Below are 22479 nucleotides of genomic sequence, written 5' to 3' on the forward strand. Positions count from 1 at the left end.
CAAAGTAATTGTGCTAGTCAGTGTCCAGTGAAAAAACCTCTGAAAGTCTGTCCTGGGTTGAATGGTCCTTTTAGTAAATACATGAACTCTTAGGGTGAAATCCTGGTCCTGTTGACATCCATGGCAAAATATTAATGGCTAGGTTAAGGTATAAAATTCTGCTGCTTTAGTATTGTCAAAGTTCCAACAACACTGGCAAGGTAGGTATATTCTGCTAAGTGAGTGGAATTTGTCTGTCTGTTTTTAACATACTTTAACCAAAAATAGAAATCATTTAAAGTCTTTTTAAGGTTCCTCACTGTGGCAACTTCAAGTGGTCTAACTGCAGTTAGCACAATTCCTAGAACAAATTTTCAGTACTTAGTTTTTCTAATTAAATCTATCATCTCTCTAAAGGTAGGATTCATAATGGAAGGCTGTAATAGTTTCTGACAATCAGCTTGCTGAATTATAGCAGCCTGTTCTTAAGTAAGTTGCTACTGGCAGTGTTTTGGGGCAGGATCCCAAAGCCTGCAATTAATTTAGAATTATTTTTATATGAAAGACCTGCTACAAAATAATGAGAACATGTTGGTTTTTTTCCCCCTGAATCCTCTTGCATATATTAAGAGGAAAGTAAGGAAACTAATGAGTGTTGACCCTGGCTTGGAAAACCAGCTGCTATTCTTATGCATAAAAGCTACTTCCTGCAATATGCTGGGGTGTACAACAGCATATTTGAGGGTAGGATGCAGTCAGTTCTTTGGAAGTTCATGTTTCTTTACGGCTGTCCTTGCCCCTACATTATATATTTGCTTTTTCAACAGGTCTGTATTTACTGTGTTGCTGCAGTTTTGTGGACAGCAGCAAAATACAATTATCCACCTGATCACAAACTAGTGTTGCCAAGGAAACTAAAGACTCTTCTTCTGGATATGGCAAAAAGAAACTCTGAAGAAAGGCCTTCTATAACTGATGCAATTAAGGTGACTTGATGAAGCAGTTTTATAATATTAGGTGTTCAGTCATAGCTAGAAACTTATTTAATAATGAATTTGAATATCAAAATATTAATTAATTTTTGGTTATGGCCTGAGAGCTCACTAAATAGTAACCAATCACTTTTCTGGTTTTGTGCTTTAATGGTGCCCTTTAGAGTTAATGGGTGTGTTTTAATCAATATTGAAGTTGTCAACCAGAGAGTTGGAACAAGTTAATAAGACTTCCTGAATTGGATTTAAAAAAATTTGAATACTTTATCTTGACAGTGCTCCTCTATTACATATCTTAATTGAGTGGAAATTTTGTCTTAATTCAAAATGTTTAATACTTTTAGATATGCAGTAGTTATCTACTTGAACAAAGTATAAACAGCAAAAAGATTCTGGCATTTTTGAGTAAATCTGCCTTCAAGGTAAGAGTAATTTTTTTTCAATGTATTACATTTTTTCCAATTATCTCCGTACAACGTGTTCCAGTAACATTTTTTTTATGCTGGCTGTGTAATTCTTTTGTTCTTTCAATTTTGTAAATTCTTGTAAATGATTAGGTGGTTACTCCTGTGGGGACATCATTAATATAAAAGTATTTGGGTATTGCTGAGAGTGAATATTTTTCATTCCTTGTAGGAATATGAAATAGATATGAAAATTGTATTCTGTTTTTAGAAAGCTTTGCTGATTTCTAATGCCTGCTTGTAGCTATATATTCTAGCAGCTACATTTAAGGTCACTGTATGTGAATAATTGACTTCCAGATTCTCTAAGTCTTCAAAGCAATGTTGTTAAAATCAGTTCTAAATAGAGCACAGCTTGCCGAGAAGTTGGATATTCTAATTTAAGGCTAGGACACTGGAGAAGTCTAATGTAGAATCCCTAAAACCCAGTTTAGGAGAGAGCAATTTTTTATGCTTTTGTTGTAGCTGTTGCAATGGAGCAATGAATTTGTATGAAGAACAAATATTTTGAGCCAGTGAAATGTGTGGCAAACTTCAGCAAGAATTATATAAAGCTAAGAATTCAAGGAAAAGAGAGAATGGTGAATGGGATAGCTCAGTGGTTTGAGCATTGGCCTGCTAAACCCAGGGCTGTGAGCTCAATCCTTGAGGGGGCCACTTAGGGATCTGGGCCAAAATCAGTACTTGGTCCTGCTAGTGAAGGCAGGGGGCTGGACTCGATGACCTTTCGGGGTCCCTTACAGTTCTATGAAATAGGTATATCTCAAATATAAAGTTTCTCTTCTCTTTTTGGGTGCCTCTCTGCAGACTTAAGTTCTCCTCTCTTCCCGTGCATACCAGTACAAGAAACATTTGATTTGAGTACTAAAAATATTGGAATTGCAAAATAGTTTTAAAACATCTAAAAATGGCCTAGGTTCTCCATGTCATACATGTTGTAACTGTGCTCACTCTCATGGTAACCCCCTGTTAAATAGAGAAATCTGGTTACTATATTCATATAAATATCTCTGTGAATGAAAACTCACTATTCTAATGATTGTTTTGTTTCAGATATTTACATGGCAAGGATTTGTAAACCTCTTAGTACTTCCTAAAACCACAAAACAAACACATAAACCACTCCCTGCAAAATATCTAGTTAGGACCTCAAAATATGGTGATCTACATCAGTCTTCATCTTCAGAATTGTATCTTAGTGAAATAATAGTAGTTCTCTGTAGTTCTGTGTTTGATTATACAGCTTTAGATCAATTTAACTTACAGCTTTATTTTTGCTTTCTATTTAACTCAAATATTCTGAAGTGCCCTCTTAAATATAGATTTTTAACATAAAAAGATAATGAAATATAATCATTAAAATATTGCTCAAATGAATGTTGTAACAAAAAAAGCTTATGCTAAAAATATTAAAGAATATGTTTGCTATTTGCATATAAATATACCAATTAACAGATTGCAATTTTCAGTTATCCCATAGCTATTATCAGGAGTGCTAGCATTTTGTACCTAATAATTTTTCTCTGCAAGACTTGACATAGCTCTAAAGCTGCTTCTTATTACTGCAAAGAACTGTAATGTAACAAAATTTCTTAACCATTGCTAAAGGTCCTACCCACTTTAAGATATCTGCAGCCTTCCAAGTCATGCAGGATATGGAAGACTGTAAACCTGCACCTGTATTCTCCTTCGGTGATCCAACAAGGGCACCCACACTCAGGCTTCTAGCTCCCCAGCTGTCACTTCTTGGGCAGAGACATGCATCTTTCTCCCTCCTGACCAGGGTATTTCCACACTCCACAGTTCCCTGCCTAAACTGCGAATTCCCCAGTAATGCCAACTGCCTCTGCAGGCCTGCTCTGTTTTTCTCCTCAGAGGCTATAAAACAGCTTAATTACCCACATTATGTTTCCATACAGTTCTTTCCAAGCAAGTACATTTATTCTTAGAGTACAATCATTACAAAGAAAACATATTAAAAAACAATAAAAGAACCTATACGAATGCTAATAAGTTTATCAGAGATTACCCCCACCATCACCACAAGGGTTCTGGTCAGTGTCAGTCCTTCCAATCCTTCGCTAAGGACTGGGGTCTCCCCTGTGAAGGAAGAGCCTGTCTGTTTGCTGGATAAGAATGAAGGCCCTGAATCAGATCACTCAGATTATTTATCCAAGAGTCCTTTCTTTGTCTGCTGGTCTCTAGAGAATCCAGTTTGAACCAGTATATGCAAGTCTGTTCAGGTGATGGTGCCTCTCTGGGAGGTATTACAACCTGAGTGAATTTGCCTAATCACTCCCCACTGTTCTAGTTCCTGGAGGGCTGTGGTCCTTCCCCTCCCACCTGGAATTACATACGGTTCCTGGCCTACAGTGATACATTTAGTACAGTACACATTAACTAGGATATTGTAGCAAATTTCCATATCTGTCATATTGTACCATGCAATAGCCCTGGCCACCAGGCAATTTTCTAAGACAAAGCAGAATCTGTCCCATTGTTTCTGGCTAGCACTGAGCATGTATGTGCCCGATACACTTATCTTGTGTGCAAATTACAAGAAAAATCATTTTAAACCTAAGCCCCATCTAGAATACTCCAATAACCTAATCTTTGTAGCAGTGATGTCTCAGGCAATGCCTGGCTTCCATGGCCCAGAAAAGAAAAGATTTAGAATGTCCTAAAATTCCTAAGTCCTAATAGCCTGCCTCCACAATCTACTGCCATCATTGCCCAGAAATTCAAAGGGCTGTTGACTTTTCTTCTTTATTTCACTTATACTCATCCTTTCAGGGAACAGAAAACAATACTAATATGACTGTCACAGGGCATGAGTGTGGAATACTGACAATAAATAGAGTTTTCAAACAATCTGTAGTCTTGAATTTGTTTAGATAAAGTGCTCAGTTTGTATGAGCTTGGTACAAATAGTTTTACCAATCACAGGAGTTCTGCAGCCCCTCCACCTTTACCCCTCAACCCCTACACAGTTGGGTCCTCCTTTGGAGATTACAGGTATGCAGAGCAATGAAACACTGTATTAAAGATAATTTTAGTAATAACTTGCTGAGGACTGTTGAAGTAAAGTACTTGCATTATTTGTTCAAACTATGGAACTCACTTTTTACTCTTAGGCTTTCAATGAAGAAATAAACTCTTCTCAAGATAATGTTCCTTTTGAGTTTAAAAATAAAAGAAACAAAATGGATGCTTCAGAGTCTAGTTTAGGTAAGTAATCCAGTTGTTACGTGGTTATTCCTTTGTTCCAGTGTCAGAATTTACGTTATCGCATGAGACTTGCCAAGTAAAGTGCAACACAACTGTGGAAAAAATATCATAATCTTTTATTTAAACAGATTATTTACTTTGTCTTTGTATTTTCTGGGTATTGCTTATCTTTGACCTAATCCTGTTTGTCTTTCCAGGATTTGTGCCTATTACTAGTGAAAGTAAGCTGATAGCAGTTAAAGGACCAGTGCCTTGTCAGACTTCTTTAAACAATGAGACATGTACATTGCCTGCTGCATTCACCTCTTCTGCAACTCACTTTAAGCCTATTATACTGCAGCAAAACACAGAGCTAACAAAGTATGTATGTCCTAATATAGCGTAAGTTAAAATTGAAACTTCACACTTAAATCTAACATAGGTGTCCGTACAAAATGCTTTGCTTTTTTTCAGAGGGACACATGCATCCACTCCTGAGCAACTTGATAGATATGTACAAAAAGAAATGCATATGGATGGTAACAACAAATCAGTATTTGTAGATGATATTGAAAACCATGCTGCTGAAGAAGTTGTAGCTGCACCTGAGATACCCAAGCATGATTTAGACATACAAAACCATTCATCCCAAATACCTTCAAATGAGCAAAATCCAAGCAATATGGTTGCATCCACAGTTGAATTGCCATCGCCATCTGATTCCTTATGCAATTTAAAAGAAAAGAACACTTTATCTGCAATTTCTTCAAGCTCCTCCGCTTGTTCTACACCACAGAGGCCACCTCTTATAAACAACTCCCTTCTCAAACAGGACCCAGAGACAAGAGTGTTAACACTTGTACCAATACAGCTAGCTGTATCAGAGCAAATACCAAATAAACCTCTTGAGTCAAAAATTGCTTATGATTGCTATAAACATTTGCCTGTACTCCTTTCAAGTACAATAGCAAATTATAACACTGATATAAATCTACAAAATAATTCCTTCCTTGGCCAACTACAGAATTATGAGCCCACTATGGTACAGACCAAACATGATCAAATGAAAGCCAAAATCTTTAATTTATCATTGCCTTCAACTAATCAAATTATTCAGACCAGCTATCTAGAAAACAAAGAATGTAATATTGAAGTAGGCAGTAGTTCACCTTTACCAGGACCCACATCGTATTCATCAGTGAATCAAAATGCATCTTCTCCCTTCAGTGTAGAAATTTTATCCCAGCAGCATGAGACAAATGATACTTTATTACAGAAAGCAGTGCATCTTATACAAGAAGAGTTCGCATTTGATGGCTATCTGGAGTATGGAGTTGAAGTTCTTGCTATGGGTATGTATACATTTATCTTTATATATAAATATATTATTACATACAAAAAACAATCCTAAACAATCATATTTTATTTTTTTAACAAGGTAACTATATTTTCACCTTAAAGGATCTTAAGTTTGACACTTTCTGTGATGCAGTCTCTGAGAAGTTTTGTGACCTTTATTGGGATGGAAAATTACTGGAGAATCTTTACAAGGTACTAAGTGGGAAAACGACTCCACAAATAGGGTAAGTGTTTATTTCCATTCCTCATGCTTGAGGTCTCCTTTAGTGCTTTTTCTGCGTCCAAAGTGCACCAGCTTGCCTCATAGTCTATAGCTAAAAGTGGGAAAGAATACATCCTCTGTCCATTTGTACTTTTACTTGCTTCTTTCCCTTTGCATTATATAATCTTCTCCCATTTTATAAAACTCTTCATGACTCTCCCCACATCAGACACATCAATCATCTGTCTGAACAGGGGGAGCTCTTGACTTCCCTTCCAGCTCTACATTTTCATGACTCTGTAAATGCTCTGATGCATAGTGGTAGACTTAAGCAAATCCTTGAAGTTAATCATGTGCTTAAGTGTTTTGCTGAAATGTTTCTAACTTAAGCTCTCCTTCATCTCTGCTCTTACATAGCTGCAGAATTTCTCTCTAATGCATTGTCACCTAAATACTTTTCCCTGTTTGCATAAATTGACTTGAATGGCCTGTGGAGTACTCAGTGTTTCTGTTTGAAAGATGCTGTACAGTCAAAATTCAATTGTATTGTTCCTACAGTGCAACTTGTGCATTTTAGTTTAGTTGCGCACATTTTAATGTGCAAGCTCAAACTTTCATTAAGTACAGGGGGAAAATTGCCTGGCTTCTCCTTGTTTTAGGCACAAGAAATCAATGCCACATGGTTTAGGTTCCTCTGCACAACCTTCTGTAGTTTACAGGAGACTGTAAACTGAGAAAACACAATATTGATATATTTCATGTAGTATTTCATCTCTGATATTATCTGTCTTAAACAATTAAACCATTCGTGTTTGTTGCAGCTTGTAAAAGAGACATGTTTGTTTGTAAAAAAAAAAAATCTATATTGAGGATCACTGCAGGCAGCATTTAATGCATTCACATCAATAATGTTTTTCCTCATGGTAGGGTTTTGGGTTTTTTGTGTTCCATGCCTATGGATTGGACATTTGATCAGGAAGTTTACATACCTTTGTAGCTGGACTCTAGAACCTTGCATCCTTGAAAGACTTTAGTTCTGAAAGGCCTTGCATCAGAGAGAGAGAGGATTTGAAGGCATCCAGAGTTGAGGTCTATAAGACATGCGGGTCTGATTGTCTGCTTGGGCTAGGATTTTCAAAGGCATCTAAGGTAGCTATGCACCCAGAAACCATTGAAAATCAGTAGGAATTGCATTCCAAATTCCCATGGTGCTTTGAAAATCCCAGCCTTGAATGTTGTGGAGGCAGCATACTGATCCATTGTGAGTGGATTCTTGAGGTATCTGAATCAGTCGTCCTCAGCATGAAGTGTTGATGTGATGTGTAAGGCTTTGAAAGAGGAAGGAGAACAGAACAAGCATCATCCCCTTCACCCAATAGAAAGAGATAAGCTCAAATTTTGGATCTCAGTGAAGAACTGCCTACAACCTCTTCCTAAGATACTGCATTTCCAATAAAAGACCTTCAGCTGCAGAGCATGGCAATTCCGAATTAATGGTTTAGGCACTCCTGTGAGTAGTGATACCTTTTCCAATACATTTTAGCAGATTTCATAATTGAAATGTATGGTAAGATCCTCCTTTGTGGATAGGGTGATGACATGTCCTAGCTTACTGGAATTTTTCCTATTTCGTATAACCATTCTGATATCCTAGTTTTCAATATATTCCTCAGATGATCTCATTTCTGTGCCTCCTATAACTGCTAGGCAGCTGGTCCAACCATTCATTGGCCATGCGTTAGCAGTTCAACAGGTAGCAAAATAGAAATTCTCTCCTAGCTGAATTGCTGAAAGGCATGCAGATGATCCCACCAATGTATTAAGTTGCTGTAGAAGACAAACTGGAGCGGGGAAGAGAGTGGGGAGGCAGACGAATAGAGGAAGGCAGAAGGGCAGATAAAAGTGGACTTGCCAAGTCTGTCTTTCAAACCTTGTTGGGTGAGACAGAAAGGTGCAGTTTGGAAAAGGAGAGTGAGTAGTAGTGGTACAGTGAGAAAAAGAAACAGTAAGCAAAAGAATAGAACCCTGATAGAGGATAAAGAATACGCATAGAAGAAAGAAGAAAAATATAGTAAGAACTGAAGGGGTGTGTGTTGGAGGTTAAAATGAATAAAAACAGCCACACCTACAGGGTATAAGGTAGAAAATACACTGGAGGATGGGAAGCAGAATGTGTGGTTTGTTTTGTTTTGTTTTAACAATACCGTGTTTAATTCATCTCAGAATCATGGTTATCCTAAATAGGAGTGGCTTGGAGTCAGACTGCTGCCCAAAGCATGACACTATGATGCTGATTGAATCCTGAGTGGAGGACTGCATTGAGACAGTTTGCCATTTAGTGTAGTACTTTGTTTAAACACAATCTGATGTTCTTGGGATTCTGTTAACCATTGTGCAGCACAATTGGTGCTAAGATAGTTACTGCACCTTACCCAGTGTATTTTAATGTCCGTAAAGCCTTTGAAGATTTTCTTTATAAAATAAAACCTAAAAAACACATAGATATATATCATGCAGTAGATAAATGTGACAAAGTCCTAGCACACACAATGGTTTGATCTGTAAGATCTCATTTTTATTTTTAAGCTTTTCCTGCCATCAATATTTGAGTATGAAATGTTAATTGTTCCTTGTCCCATTTTATTTTCAGCGTAACTGAAACAGTTGGATCAAAAGGTGGCAGCATGTTCCACAGTTTGAAGACATCTGACAGTTTTTTGGTCAGCAGCAAACAGACAAAGGGTGAGAGAAGAACTTATGTTATTAGGTGTTTGTGTGAGTTGGGACCCCACCAAGGGCGACAGCCTGTAGGGATTGGTGTTTATAGAGTGCCTGCAGGACAACACTTGCCTCTGAACTTGTGACAAAGCAAACTACAAAGTATCTGAAAATGTGTTACTATATGGTGACACCCTGCAGGGCTCTTGTCTACAATATCTAGCCTACATCACACCAAATGTCATTTAGCGGGTTACCAAATTTAATTTCATTACTTACTGAAGCATGTTATGAATGTTGAAAAACTCTTGAAGTCCCAATTACTATACGTGCTTATATGCTTGTTTTTTTAATAGGTGTTCTAGTGGTGTGCTTTGATGGGGAATCTGTTACTATGAGTTAGAACAGTTTCACTGAATCAGTTCAACTCTGTGTGTCAAGTTTAGTTCCAGGGAGAGCTGAGAGCCTTAGGCCTGGTCTACACTACGAGTTTAGGTCGACTTTAGCAGCGTTAAATCGAATTAAGCCTGGACTCGTCCACACGACGAACCCCTTTCTTTCGACATAAAGGGCCCTTTAAACCGGTTTCTTTACCCCACCTCCGACGAGGGGATTAGCACTAAAATCGGCCTTTGCGGGTCGGATTTGGGGTAGTGTGGACAGAATTCGACGTTATTGGCCTCCGGGAGCTATCCCACAGTGCTTCATTGTGACCGCTCTGGACAGCACTCTCAACTCAGATGCACTGACCAGGTAGACAGGAAAAGTCCCGCGAACTTTTGAATTTCCTTTCCTGTTTGCCCAGCGTGGAGAGCACAGGTGACCACGCAGAGCTCATCAGCACAGGTAACCATGATGGAGTCCCAGGATCGCAAAAGAGCTCCAGCATGGACAGAACGGGAGGTACGGGATCTGCTCGCCATATGGGGAGACGAATCAGTGCTAGCTGAACTCCGTAGCAGTAAACGAAATGGCAAAATATTAGAAAAGGTCTCCAAGGCCATGAAGGACAGAGGCCATAACAGGGACGCACAGCAGTGCCGCGTGAAAATTAAGGAGCTAAGGCAAGCCTACCACAAAACCAGAGAGGCAAACGGAAGGTCTGGGGCAGAGCCGCAAACATGCCGCTTCTACGCGGAGCTGCATGCCATTCTAGGGGGTGCAGCCACCACTACCCCAACCGTGTGCTTTGACTCCGTCAATGGAGAAACACGCAACAGGGAAGCGGGTTCGGGGTACGCGGAAGATGATGATGATGAAGACAATGAAGATAGCTCACAGCAAGGAAGCGGAGAAACCGGTTTCCCCAACAGCCAGGATATGTTTATCACCCTGGACCTGGAACCAGTAACCCCCGAACTCACCCAAGGCGTGCTCCCAGTCCCTGAGGGCACAAAGGGACCTCTGGTGAGTGTACCTTTGTAAATATTACACATGGTTTAAAAGCAAGCGTGTTTAATGATTAATGATTAATTTGCCCTGGCAATCGCGGCCAGTACAGCTACTGGAAAAGTCTGTTAACGTGTATGGGGATGGAGCGGAAATCCTCCAGGGACATCTCCAGAAAGCTCTCCTTCATGTACTCCCAAAGCCTTTGCAAAAGGTTTCTGGAGAGGGCTGCCTTCTCCCGTCCGCCATGGTAGGACACTTTACCACGCCAGGCCAGTAGCACGTAGTCTGGAATCATTGCATAACAAAGCATGGCAGCGTATGGTCCCAGTGTTTGCTGGCATGCAGACAACATCCATTCCTTATCTCTCTCTGTTATCCTCAGGAGAGTGATATTATTCACGGTCACCTGGTTGAAATGGGGTGATTTTATTAAGGGGACATTCAGAGGTGCCCGTTCCTGCTCTGCTGAACAGAAATGTTCCCCGCTGTTAGCCACGCGGTGGTGGGGATGGGTGAAGTGATCATCCCAGAGAATTGGGTGTGGGGGGGGGGGGGGGGGGGTAGTTGGGTTTGTGCTGCATGTAAACCCGGAAACCCCAGCCCCTCATTTTACATTGCAAACCCATTTTAAATGGCCAACCCAATGGGCCCTTGGTATGGGAAATGAGGGCGCTGCTGTTTGAAACCATTCCCACATGTTATGAAGGTTAAAAAAGCCAAAAGACTGTGGCTTACCATGGCTACCTGCAAGCCGAATCCTGTTGCCTGGCACTGCGTGAGTGATTTCTTACACCAAACCAGCAGGCCCTCAATATAAGAGGAAAAATGCGACCTTGTAACGAAAGCACGTGCTGTGTAATGTGAACAGCATAATTTAACGTGAAAGAGTGTACCCATTGTTCTCTAAAATGTGTCTTTTTTAACCACCTCTCTCTTCTCCTCCACCAGCTGCAAATGTTTCCCCTTCGCAGAGGCTAGCGAAGATTAGAAGGAGAAAACGGCGGACTCGGGATGATATGTTCACGGAGCTCCAGATGTCCTCCCACGCTGAAAGAGCACAGCAGAATGCGTGGAGGCAGTCAATGTCAGAGTGCAAAAAAGCACAATTTGAATGAGAGGAGAGGTGGCAGGATGAATCACGGGCTGAACAGAGCAAGTGGCGGGCTGAAGATGATAGGTGGCATCAGCTTGCAGACAGAAGGCAAGAGTCGATGCTCCGGCTGCTGGAGCATCAAACTGATATGCTCCAGCATATGGTTGAGCTGCAGGAAAGGCAGCAGGAGCAGAGACCGCCGCTACAGCCCCTGTGTAACCAACAGCCCTCCTCCCCAAGTCCCATTGCCTCCTCACCCAGACTCCCAAGAACACGGTGGGGGGGCCTCCGGCCACCCAGTCACTCCACCCCAGATGATTGCCCAAGCATCGGAAGGCTGGCCTTCAATAAGTGTTAAAGTTTTAAACTGCAGTGTGTCCTTTTCCTTCCCTCCTCCCCCACCCATCCCGGGCTACCTTGGCAATTATCCCCCTAGTTGTGTGATGAATTAATAAAGAATGCATGAATGAGAAGTAACAATGACTTTATTGCCTCTGCAAGCGGTGCTTGAACGGGGGAGGGGAGGATGGGGTGTTTGGTTTACAGGGAAGTTGAGTGAACCGGGGTGGGGGGGGGTTCATCAAGGAGAAACAAACAGAAGCTTCACACCGTAGCCTGGCCAGTCACAAAACTGTTTTTCAAAGCTTCTCTGATGCGCACCGCACCCTGCTATACTCTTCTAACCGCCCTGGTGTCTGGCTGCGTGTAATCAGCGGCCAGGCGATTTGCCTCAACCTCCCACCCCGCCATAAATGTCTCCCCCTTACTCTCTCAGATATTGTGAAGCGCACAGCAAGCAGCAATAACAATGGGGATATTGGTTTCGTTGAGGTCTATCCGAGTCAGTAAGCTGCGCCAGTGCGCTTTTAAACGTCCAAATGCACATTCCAACACCATTCGGCACTTGCTCAGCCTATAGTTGAACAGGTCCTGACTACTGCCCAGGCTGCCTGTGTATGGCTTCATGAGCCATGGCATTAAGGGGTAGGCTGGGTCCCCAAGGATAACGATAGGCATTTCAACATCCCCAACGGTTATTTTCTGGTCCGGGAAGAAAGTCCCTTCCTCCAGCTTTTGAAACAGACCAGAGTTCCTGAAGACGCGAGCATCATGTACCTTTCCCGGCCATCCCACGTTGATGTTGGTGAAACGTCCCTTGTGATCCACCAGGGCTTGCAGCAGCATTGAAAAGTACCCCTTGCGGTTTATGTACTGGCTGCCCTGGTGCTCCGGTGCCAAGATAGGGATATGGGTTCCGTCTATCGCCCCACCACAGTTTGGGAATCCCATTGCAGCAAAGCCATCCACTATGACCTGCACGTTTCCCAGAGTCACTACCCTTGATATCACCAGGTCTTTGATTGCCCTGGCAACTTGGATCACAGCAGCCCCCACAGTAGATTTGCCCACTCCAAATTGATTCCTGACTGACCGGTAGCTGTCTGGCGTTGCAAGCTTCCACAGGGCTTTCGCCACTCGCTTCTCAACTGTGAGGGCTACTCTCATCCTGGTATTCTGGCGCTTCAGGGCAGGGGAAAGCAAGTCACAAAGTTCCATGAAAGTGCCCTTACGCATGCGAAAGTTTCGCAGCCACTGGGAATCGTCCCACACCTGCAACACGATGCGGTCCCACCAGTCTGTGCTTGTTTCCCGGGCCCAGAATCGGCATTCCACGGCATGAACCTGCCCCAGTAACACCATGATTTGCACATTGCTGGGGCCCCTACTTTGTGAGAGGTCTATGTCCATGTCAATTTCCTCATCCCTCTCGTCGCCGCGCTGCAATCGCCTCCTCGGCTGGTCCTAGTTTTGCTTTGGCATGTCCTGGCTCTGCATATACTCCAAGACAATGCGCATTGTGTTCATAGTGCTCATAATTGCCGCGGTGATCTGAGCAGGCTCCATGATCCCAGTGCTATGGTGCCTGGTCTGAAAAAAGGCGCGAAACTGACGGAGGGAGGGAGGGCCGACTGACGACATGGCGTACAGGCACAGGGAATTAAAATCAACAAAGGCGGCTTTGCATCAGGGAGAAACACAAACAACTGTCACACAGAATGGCCCCCCGAAAGATTGAACTCAAAACCCTGGGTTTAGCAGGCCGTTGATTTCACGGAGGGAGGGGGAAGCAAATGAATACATCTATTTTTTACATCTTAAGCTGGCAGCAGACGGTGCAGCATGACTGATAGCCCTCGGCATCTTCTGGGTGCTTGGCAGAAGATACTGTACTACGACTGCTAGCCATCATCGTCAAGACGGTTCAATAGGACTGCCGGCAGGACTGAGTCTCCAGGAGACAAAGCATGTCTGCCCAGGTGCCTCTGATTGAACTGGAATACGACGATGACAGATACCAGTCGTAATACACTATCTACTGCCAAAAGGCAAGGGGCTGCTGCTGTGTAGCAATGCAGCCCCACGTCTGCCAGCACCCAGATAGCCGATGAAGGCTAGCAGTCATACTGCACCGTCTACTGCCAAAAGGCAATTAGCTGCTGCTGTGTAGCAATGCAGTACCACGTCTGCCGGCACCCAGATGACACATGGTGACGGTGAGCTGAGCTGAGCGGGCTCCATGCTTGCCATGGTATGTTGTCTGCACAGGTAACCCAGGTAAAAAGGCACGAATTGATTGTCTGCCGTTGCTCTGACGGAGGGGGAGGGGCCTGGCGACATGTACCCAGAAACCCCCGCGACACTGTTTGCATCATCAGGCATTGGGATCTCAACCCAAAATTCCAATGGGCGGCGGAGACTGCAGGAACTGTGGGATAGCTACCCACAGTGCAACACTCCGGAAGTAGACGCTAGCCTCGGTACTGTGAATTCGGTCCGCCGACTTCGTGCACTTAAAGCATTTTATGTGGGGACATACACAATCGACTGTATAAAACCGATATCTATAAAACCGGCTTCTATAAATTCGACCTAATTTCGTAGTGTAGACATACCCTGAGAGGTGAACTAACACTGATTCTTCTCTAAAGTCTCTGATCCTGTTATTGCCTTGTCTGCTCAGCATGGCTTATCAAAATTAAATGTGTTGTACTGAATAGTAAAATAAGTGGCCTAGCAAGGAACCTTTCAGTTTAAAAACACAAAACAAAAAAACAACCTTTTTACAAGAAATCTAGAGTTTTTTGTGCATAATTTATAACCAGCACTACCTAATATGTCAGACTTAAAATGACCATTTTTTACACTTTGGGTAAAGGGCCACATTGATGAAAATACCAGTTAGAAAGCAAATGTGTAAATTAGAGAGGAGCTACAGATGTTGATGATTACACACACTGTGTGTGTGTGTGTATCACGTGCCTTCTTCTGTGGGCTGACCCACAGAGGGTCCATGGACTATGGAGCACCATTTTAAGTATGTTTGGGGGCATAGATTTGCCCCACACCTGACCCTCCTCTTCCCCTTCTCAGGTGTCCCCATCAGCAGCCTGACCCCAGTCCCTAATCCCATGAGTTCCTATACCCAATGGCTCCAGATTTGAGTTAGTGGCATTGTGACTTGGCACCCAGGACCACAATGACAGGTCTGAGTGGCACTGCGACACCCCTCCCCCCCACCATGACAGAGGGGCGGGTGTGCTAAATTTGAGTCAGTGGTGTTGTGACCTGGCATATGGGGTTGCAGCGCAACTCAGGATTGGCCCAGCCAAAATATGGTCAAGCTGTGACCTAGGTGCACCAGAGCCTATGGGTCTATTACTAGTGTCAGCTAAGGGAGGTGTCCTCAACTCAGGTGGTTATGGAACTGTTTTCTGGAGTCGGACATCCATTTCTGCAGGTCAGGTGACTGTCTTCAGCACATGGATTCACTGAATTGACTTTTTGAGAGAATGTTGGCCTGCTGCAGAAGCCACAACCTCACTCCCACAAACTCCATTCTTCATGGTCTCAAGTTGGGAAACCTCCCAGATTTCAGTACTCCTAAATGTCTGTTCTTCCAAACACGGTGTGCAACTGCACACTGGGATTGCAAAGCACCCACAAACTAATCCATTTCCAAACTGTAGTGATTTTCCTGCTTGGCCAAAGGTTGGTTGGGTATGATTAACAGAGTGTTTTAAACTCTGCTTTCAGTCGTCTTTAATGACAAAGATTAAAGTATAAGTTCACACTTGCATGGTGTCATAAACCCATTAACATTCATTCTGAGCCAGTATGAAAGATGTACGCTGGGCCAGGTTTTCATACAGTGCCATTTGGCTCTAAAGCTGGCATATCTGGGCCTTGGAGGATTATTCGGGCATATATGGGCCCAGGAGACCCTCTGGTGGTCATAGTGTTGACATAAAGGCTCTTATCCCACGTCTCTTCTATGCTGCCCTGTAGTAGGGAAGAGGAGTGTGACCAATCATTGACTGTCATTTCAGTTACTTGGGGCTGTTAACAGCTGTTGTGAGATAGAAAAGGTCCAACACAGTTTAGGGGATTGGTCCTGTGTCAAACATCAGTAAGACCAGCTGAGTGCTAAAGTAAGTTTGGTGCCCCAAAATTCCCTTTGTCAACTTGCTCTGTATGCAGTTTGGCTCTAGCTGAGGACCTGGCCTGCTATGTATGGCCTCTGTGTCCTTTGTAAAGAGCTTTGAGACTTATAGATTAAAAAGCATTATATAAAAGCTAAGCACTTATTTACTAGTGGGTGCATATGTTTATGACCCACATTTATTTTTGTGTGCAGCCTCTATCCCAGCCTATGTATTTTAGAGCTGCTGTACATGTTCAGCGTGCATCTTTATTGCATTTTACAGAAACTCTTGAAGTGAGGTTTAATAGTTCCACACTTTGACAATATTTTTGACCTTGGGCATTTAAAAGTGTAGTTACATAATATTAGTCTTATGTCCTTTAAACTTATGGGTCACCTGTTTTTTGTCACTCTATTTGCCAGCAAAGTGCTAGTACCCTTGGATTACTAAGATATCTGATCGTGGTTGTCATGACAACTGACAGTGCCACAGTTACAGGGCATAGGTGGCTTGACAACTGCTTTTCATATGCCTGGCATTTAAATCTAAAAAAATAAACAGAAATTTAGATATGCTCCTATGTATGACTGTTTGTTTCTTTGTTCTCTTTAAAAGGGAAAGAGAGACAGGTGGCCTCTGACACCAAGGCAATGCCCACTACAGATGTATCATTGGCTGAAATGGACTTGGATGAGCTTCCACTAGATAATTTTGAAAAAGAATTGAGGCTGCAGAAGGTTATATTAAGAACAGAAAAGGGTGGAAGTTGTTTACAAAGTAATGATTGTCTCAGTCCTGACTTCGTAGAGGAGAATAGAGAACAAGAAGAGGAAACTTCTGAAAATAATTACCCTGTCTCCCCCAGCTCATCGGACTTTCAAAGTTGTAGTCCTGGTTGGAGCAGTGCATTCTACGGGGGTGAATGCTTTAGTTCAGAAGTTTACAATTATATGAAAAAACTTGGAAAGCAGGAAGTAAATGAGTCACAAAATATAGATTCGAAAAGAGTGGTAAGTACTTTGATTTATGAAAATTCAAGATGTATTGTAATGCTTATTGATAAAGATGGGATATTTAACAATAAAAACCAGGAGGTGATGGTCCTCTTTTTCCTCAATGTTAAATTAACATACAATCCTTTATCCTGCTTACAGCAGGTCTGAATTAGGCCTAAGTGTCTTGAGTCATTAATATCCAATCATTGGTAGACCCTGGATCTCCGTTTGGTTATACAAGAATCTACTGTTCTCTTTGAGACAAGGAAAAATAAATTGTAAAGGTTTATAGGTCTCAGGTATAAGTTGTAGTATAGTGTGGCTCTCCACCCTTGCCATATGATGTTATGAACACAATGAAATTGCATCGGCCCATTGAAGTCTTTGCCTCTTGTTGATTCTTAAATCGTAATCCAAAATGCTGCATTATTATATAAATGGTATAATAGCTTGGTCGTTTAAAGGGAGTTGTACCGGGGGGAAGGGAGGATGATGTACATACACAAATTAATGCCACGCTGAAAGCTCTGACCCTCAAAGCAGGGATGCCTTTAATATGGAATGGGTTACATGGTCTTTGTGTTAACACAGGCTTCCCTAAATGGCTTGCGACCTAGTTTTACGAGTAGCATCCCTGACACCTAGGGATTCAGGGCTTGTCTTCACTGTAAAGTTAACTCAAGTTTTAACTTGAGTTTTTGGCCTTAACCCAAGTTACTTCCATACCAAAAGATATTTATTCAAGTGTCATGGTGCTTTTAACTCGAGTTGGCTGGCCTCTCTGAGGTATAGGCTAAACGTCGAGTTAACATAACTTATCACTTGCTGACACAACCATTCTGTAGTGTGGATGCAAACTAACTCTGCTTGAATCCTGCTGCTCCTTCATTGCTTTCCCACAATGCCTTCCTGTGCCAATCCTGCTGCTCCTTCATTGCTTTCCCACAATGCCTTCCTGTGCCCAGAAAGGACCAGACTAGCTCTCCCACACACAATTCACTTGGAAAGAATTCACAGAGAAACTTTGCTTATTGCAGCACAAAACCATGGGATATGCCCCCAGAAGTCTTAGCGACACACAGGAGTGATTGAGGTACCATTGTGGATAGAGCAGCTTGAGTGTTATTTTGCTGTGTGGCCGCTCTCGCTTGAGAGGAATAATTCGAATATAGACAATTCTAGTAAACTCATCAGTGAAGACATACTCTGTGGTCTGAAAATGGGTCTACCTGTCTAGAAAGTGCTATTAATCTTACTGTCTGATTTATCTGTGTTCCTGTTCACCGTGAACAATCTATTGGGTTTGTCAATATATTTCTAAATAAATATAATGAAGTGGAACTAAGTAATCAGAAATAACAGATGTAGACCTTTTTGCTTCCAAGTAATTAGTTGAAATACCACTTGGTCCACTCTCATTGATGGTTTGGTGTATGTGAAACAAATAATAGTCTCATTCCAGTTCATTGCAATTGACACCTTTGTTTGCAGTCTCGGCAGGAGGGTTAAGGATTGGATGAGTATGGAGGTTCAGTTGTCCTCCTTACCCCTCATGTCAAGGTGCAGGTACATTAGTGAAGCAGCATGGGAAACTTGACCTATGATTGTTGTGTGTCGAAAAAGAGAACAAACTTCTTCAGGGCTGTCAATCTAGCAATTTGGGTATATAATTCTATAGGGGCATAGAATTATATATGGTCAGTTAAATACTGCTTGGGCATATCAGGTAAAAAAAGAAGAAGAAAAGGATTACATAATCTCCATTGCTCAAAGGACTTCTTCCTGACTGCAAAATTGTAAGGAGTTTTCTTGAGTATCTCCAGTGATTATTTTTTTTCCCCACCTCTACCCTACTCCGACATCCACTTTTTTTTTTTCTGGGATTTTATAGATTATTAAGTGATTTAGTTTGATCCAAAAAGATATGATCTCTGCTCTTCAGAGGTGGTTTTATTATTATTAAAAACATATTTTTATTTTTATTATTATTATTTTATATAACTTGCTGGAGTACAATATAAATGAAGCAAGATTTAAAGTAATTTTGAGTGTGTCCCTTTTGATTTTACTTGGAAAATTAGTGCATATTAGTGTATGTTGCTGTTGTTTGCACTACCTGCATAACTGGTAGACTTACACAAACACCTTCTAACTTGCATTTTCCTTATAATGTATGTGGTAACATTTATCATGAGTTAGAAAAGAATATGGGAGGAAGAAGTTAGTTTTGTGGGGAATCCTTACAGTGAGTGATACTTTGGTGTCTAAGACATTCTTTTTTTAACTCTGTTATACTCCATGTATATTGTGAAAAGTATAACAAACATCATGTACCGAGTGTAGGTACAGTTTAAAGTTGAGCAAATGCATCGGGAATGCACACGCTTACCTCACTGAGGATCTGTGCATTATATTGATACTTATATTCATTTTAAGTGGCTTCAAAAGTCTTTGTGGACAGAAGTGAGCCTGATTCTGATCTTGCTCTGTTGACTCAGTGGAGTTACATGGATGTCCAGCTGGTGCAAATGAGATCTGCATTGGGAACTATTATATGTTTGGGCCATGTCTACGCTGCCAACTTTGCTTGACGGAAGTTACTTTGGCGTAAAGTTCGTATATTGCTTGTGCACATGCATGCTCAGTGGCTTGCGTCGGTGCTTTGTGTACTCACCACGTGTGCTTGTACTAATCCAAAGTGCAGTGTCCTATGGGTAGGTATCTCTGTGTGCCAGGCGCCACCCTCTGTCACAATGAGTTTGGGGGGATTTTTGCAATGTGTACAGGGTAGAAGTGAGCTGCGCAGGGAACTCTGGGAGCTGAGTGTCAAGTTCCCATCAAGCAACTTTCTCTATCCCATAATGCCATCCCTATCCCATAATTTTCTCACCTTTTTAAAAATCCCCCAAACCACATGGCTTTTCTACACTAACTTTGTAGTGTAGACTAGATCTAAATGTATAAGCAGGGGTAAGATAATGAATTACAGATAATAGAAACACTCAGTATGTTCAATGAAAGTCCTGTATAATATCTAAAGTCAATTTGTAAATAATTAAAAAAAAATTAACTCAATGTGGACTTTTCCAAATAAGGAATAATGTAACGTGATGTGTTGTGATAGATACAGGGTCAAATTGAGTTCTAGTGTACGTTCTATTCACTTCTTGTACAATATAAATACCCTTTGAATGCACTGCAAAAGAAAAATCCATTTTCTAAGTAATGCATATATAGTTTAAGACAATACATCCTGCCAGGTAATAGTTATGTACAGAAGAACTCTAATATGTTTTTAAAAGTATAGAATATTAGATTAATTATTAAAAAGACTCCATTTGAATCTTTGCTGTCTTGCTATTTTTTCTATTTTTTAAATGTTTTGTTATAATACACAACAGTATATTGGATTAAAGCCTTGAGCAGCTTTCAGTCTAGTGCCTTTTTTCCCCTTAATGCCATGCTGTAGTGTGCCAGCAGAATGATTGATTGTTGCTGTTGCATTGACTTTCTGTAAAGCCTGGCATCTTCCAAAGGTTGCAAAATAAGGCCCTAAAAGTTGGCTCTAAATATAAAATTATTAATTTAAATCTTTAAAATTTGCTACAGTATAGAGAAGGCTCTTTCCTAAAATGCTGACTTTCCATGTACTCCGTGAGAAACATCAATGTCAGAAAATTAACCATTAGAGTCCTTGTAGATAAAGTTTCTAAAACTGCTACAGAGTTTTAGTTTTATATATGTAAAATATTAAATTAGACTTCCTCTGTTTCTTTTTACATTTTTGTGAGTTATATCAGTATTCTGGAGTGTGTGATACTTAGCCCTGAATCAGTCAATTGCAAATGTGTAAAGCTATCCAACACTTACATCTCCCATCCTTTACCTTTTATTAACAGACAGGAGAAAGATAATGTAACAAAAGCAATTGTGTAACAACATAGCATAATTTTAATTTCAGTATCAGCTACTGACAAGGGAACCAATCCTTCCCTATTGTAGTCAGTGTGGATTTTGCTGTTGACTTAAAATCCAGAGGTTTGTGCCCTGCTTCTTAACAGTCTGCCCTATTAGGAGCATGATGGGGGTTAAATTCTTCATTTTAATGTTATCTACAGTACCATTTTATTTCAACACAGCAAAAAACTTTATTTGTATCATCTGAACATTTTAGGGCCAGATCCTTTGATTTAAACATTGGTGTAAATTACACATGGAGGGCATGTTGTTTAGGCAATAGGTGTAAGTGGGGGAAATGTAGTGCAATTTGGCATTAAGCATGTGTGCAAAATGGGTGTAACTTACTAGTGATGAGCTAAAATGCTGGAAGTGTGGTGTTCCCTCCCCACCCCCTGTGGAGGTGACCCCCCCCCCCAAGGGGCGCGCCTCACAGTTTGAGAAGCATCCGAAGAAGTGGGTTGTAGCCCACGAAAGCTTATGCTCTAATAAATTTGTTAGTCTCTAAGGTGCCACAAGTACTCCTGTTCTTTTTGTGTTACCATGAATTAACTATTTATGCTAAATAATCTGTTCCACCTTGTATTGTGCTGTGACACTTTGAATCCCTTTCCTAGACCTGAAGAAGAGCTCTGTGTAGCTTGAAGGCTTGTCTCTTTCATCAACAGAAGTTGGTCCAATAAAAGACATTACTTCGCCCACCTTGTCTCTCTAGAAATCCAAATAGTAAGATGAGTGAACTTGTGTGCCTAGTATTAAATGAGGATATTGATATAATAGGCATCACAGAAACTTGGTGGAAGATTGATGATGGGACACAGTAATACCAGGATACAAAATATATGGGAATGACAGAGTAGGTCATGCTGGTCAGGGAGTGGCACTATATGTGAAAGAAAACCTAGAGTGAAATATAGGAAAAATCTTAAATGAATCAAACTGTACCATAGGATCTCCATGGATAGAAATTTGATGCTTGAATAATAAGAGCATAGCAGTAGGAATATACAACTGACTAGTTGACCAGGATGGTGATTGTGAAATTCTCAAGGAGATTAGAGAGGCTACAAAAATAGAAAACCCAGTGATAATGGGGGATTTCAACTGTCCCCCTATTGACTGGGTAGGTGTCCCCTCAGGATGGGATTCAGAGAGCAAATTTCTAGACACTATTAATTACTGCTTCTTGGAGCAGCTAGTTCTGGAACCCACAAGGGGAGAGGCAATTCTTGATTTACTCCTAAATGGAGCACAGGATCTGGTCCAAAAGGTGTGAGAGTGGCTGAACCACTCAGTAACAGCAAACCTAATTAAATTTAACATCCCGGTGGGGGGGAAATACCAAAGAAACCCACGACACTAGCACTTAAATTGAAAAGGAGAACTACACAAAAGTGAAGACGCTAGTTAAATGGAAACTAAAAGGAACAATATCAAGAGTGAAATGTCTGCAAGTTGCATGGAAACTGTTTTAAAAACACCATAATATTTGCTCGAACTAAATCTGGTGGTGAGGGCTCTGCCTAAAGACTCCTAGAAGCCATCTGAATCTCTCCTTCTCCACTGTTTAAAGATAGGGCTGATTAGACTCAGTTGAGACTCTTTGTTCTGTTAAGTAATCGCTAGAGCTGAAATCA

At 41.3% G+C, this 22479-nt stretch overlaps 1 protein-coding gene across 1 annotated transcript in view; it reads left to right on the plus strand.

Moving 5' to 3' along the window:
• KNDC1 (kinase non-catalytic C-lobe domain containing 1) overlaps positions 1-22479 on the plus strand; it is a 121793-nt gene that overhangs the window by 58956 nt on the left and 40358 nt on the right. Inside the window, exons 10-17 of the mRNA XM_024217239.2 lie at positions 807-965; positions 1316-1393; positions 4570-4663; positions 4861-5023; positions 5117-5994; positions 6081-6225; positions 8854-8945; positions 16506-16900. Of these exons, the coding sequence (XP_024073007.1) occupies positions 807-965; positions 1316-1393; positions 4570-4663; positions 4861-5023; positions 5117-5994; positions 6081-6225; positions 8854-8945; positions 16506-16900 (2004 nt within the window). The remainder of the gene's footprint in view (positions 1-806; positions 966-1315; positions 1394-4569; positions 4664-4860; positions 5024-5116; positions 5995-6080; positions 6226-8853; positions 8946-16505; positions 16901-22479) is intronic.

The sequence above is a fragment of the Terrapene carolina genome, unplaced genomic scaffold (assembly GCF_002925995.2).
Source record: "Terrapene carolina triunguis isolate 2854851 unplaced genomic scaffold, T_m_triunguis-2.0 Scaffold95, whole genome shotgun sequence".
Taxonomy (NCBI): Eukaryota; Metazoa; Chordata; order Testudines; family Emydidae; genus Terrapene; species Terrapene triunguis.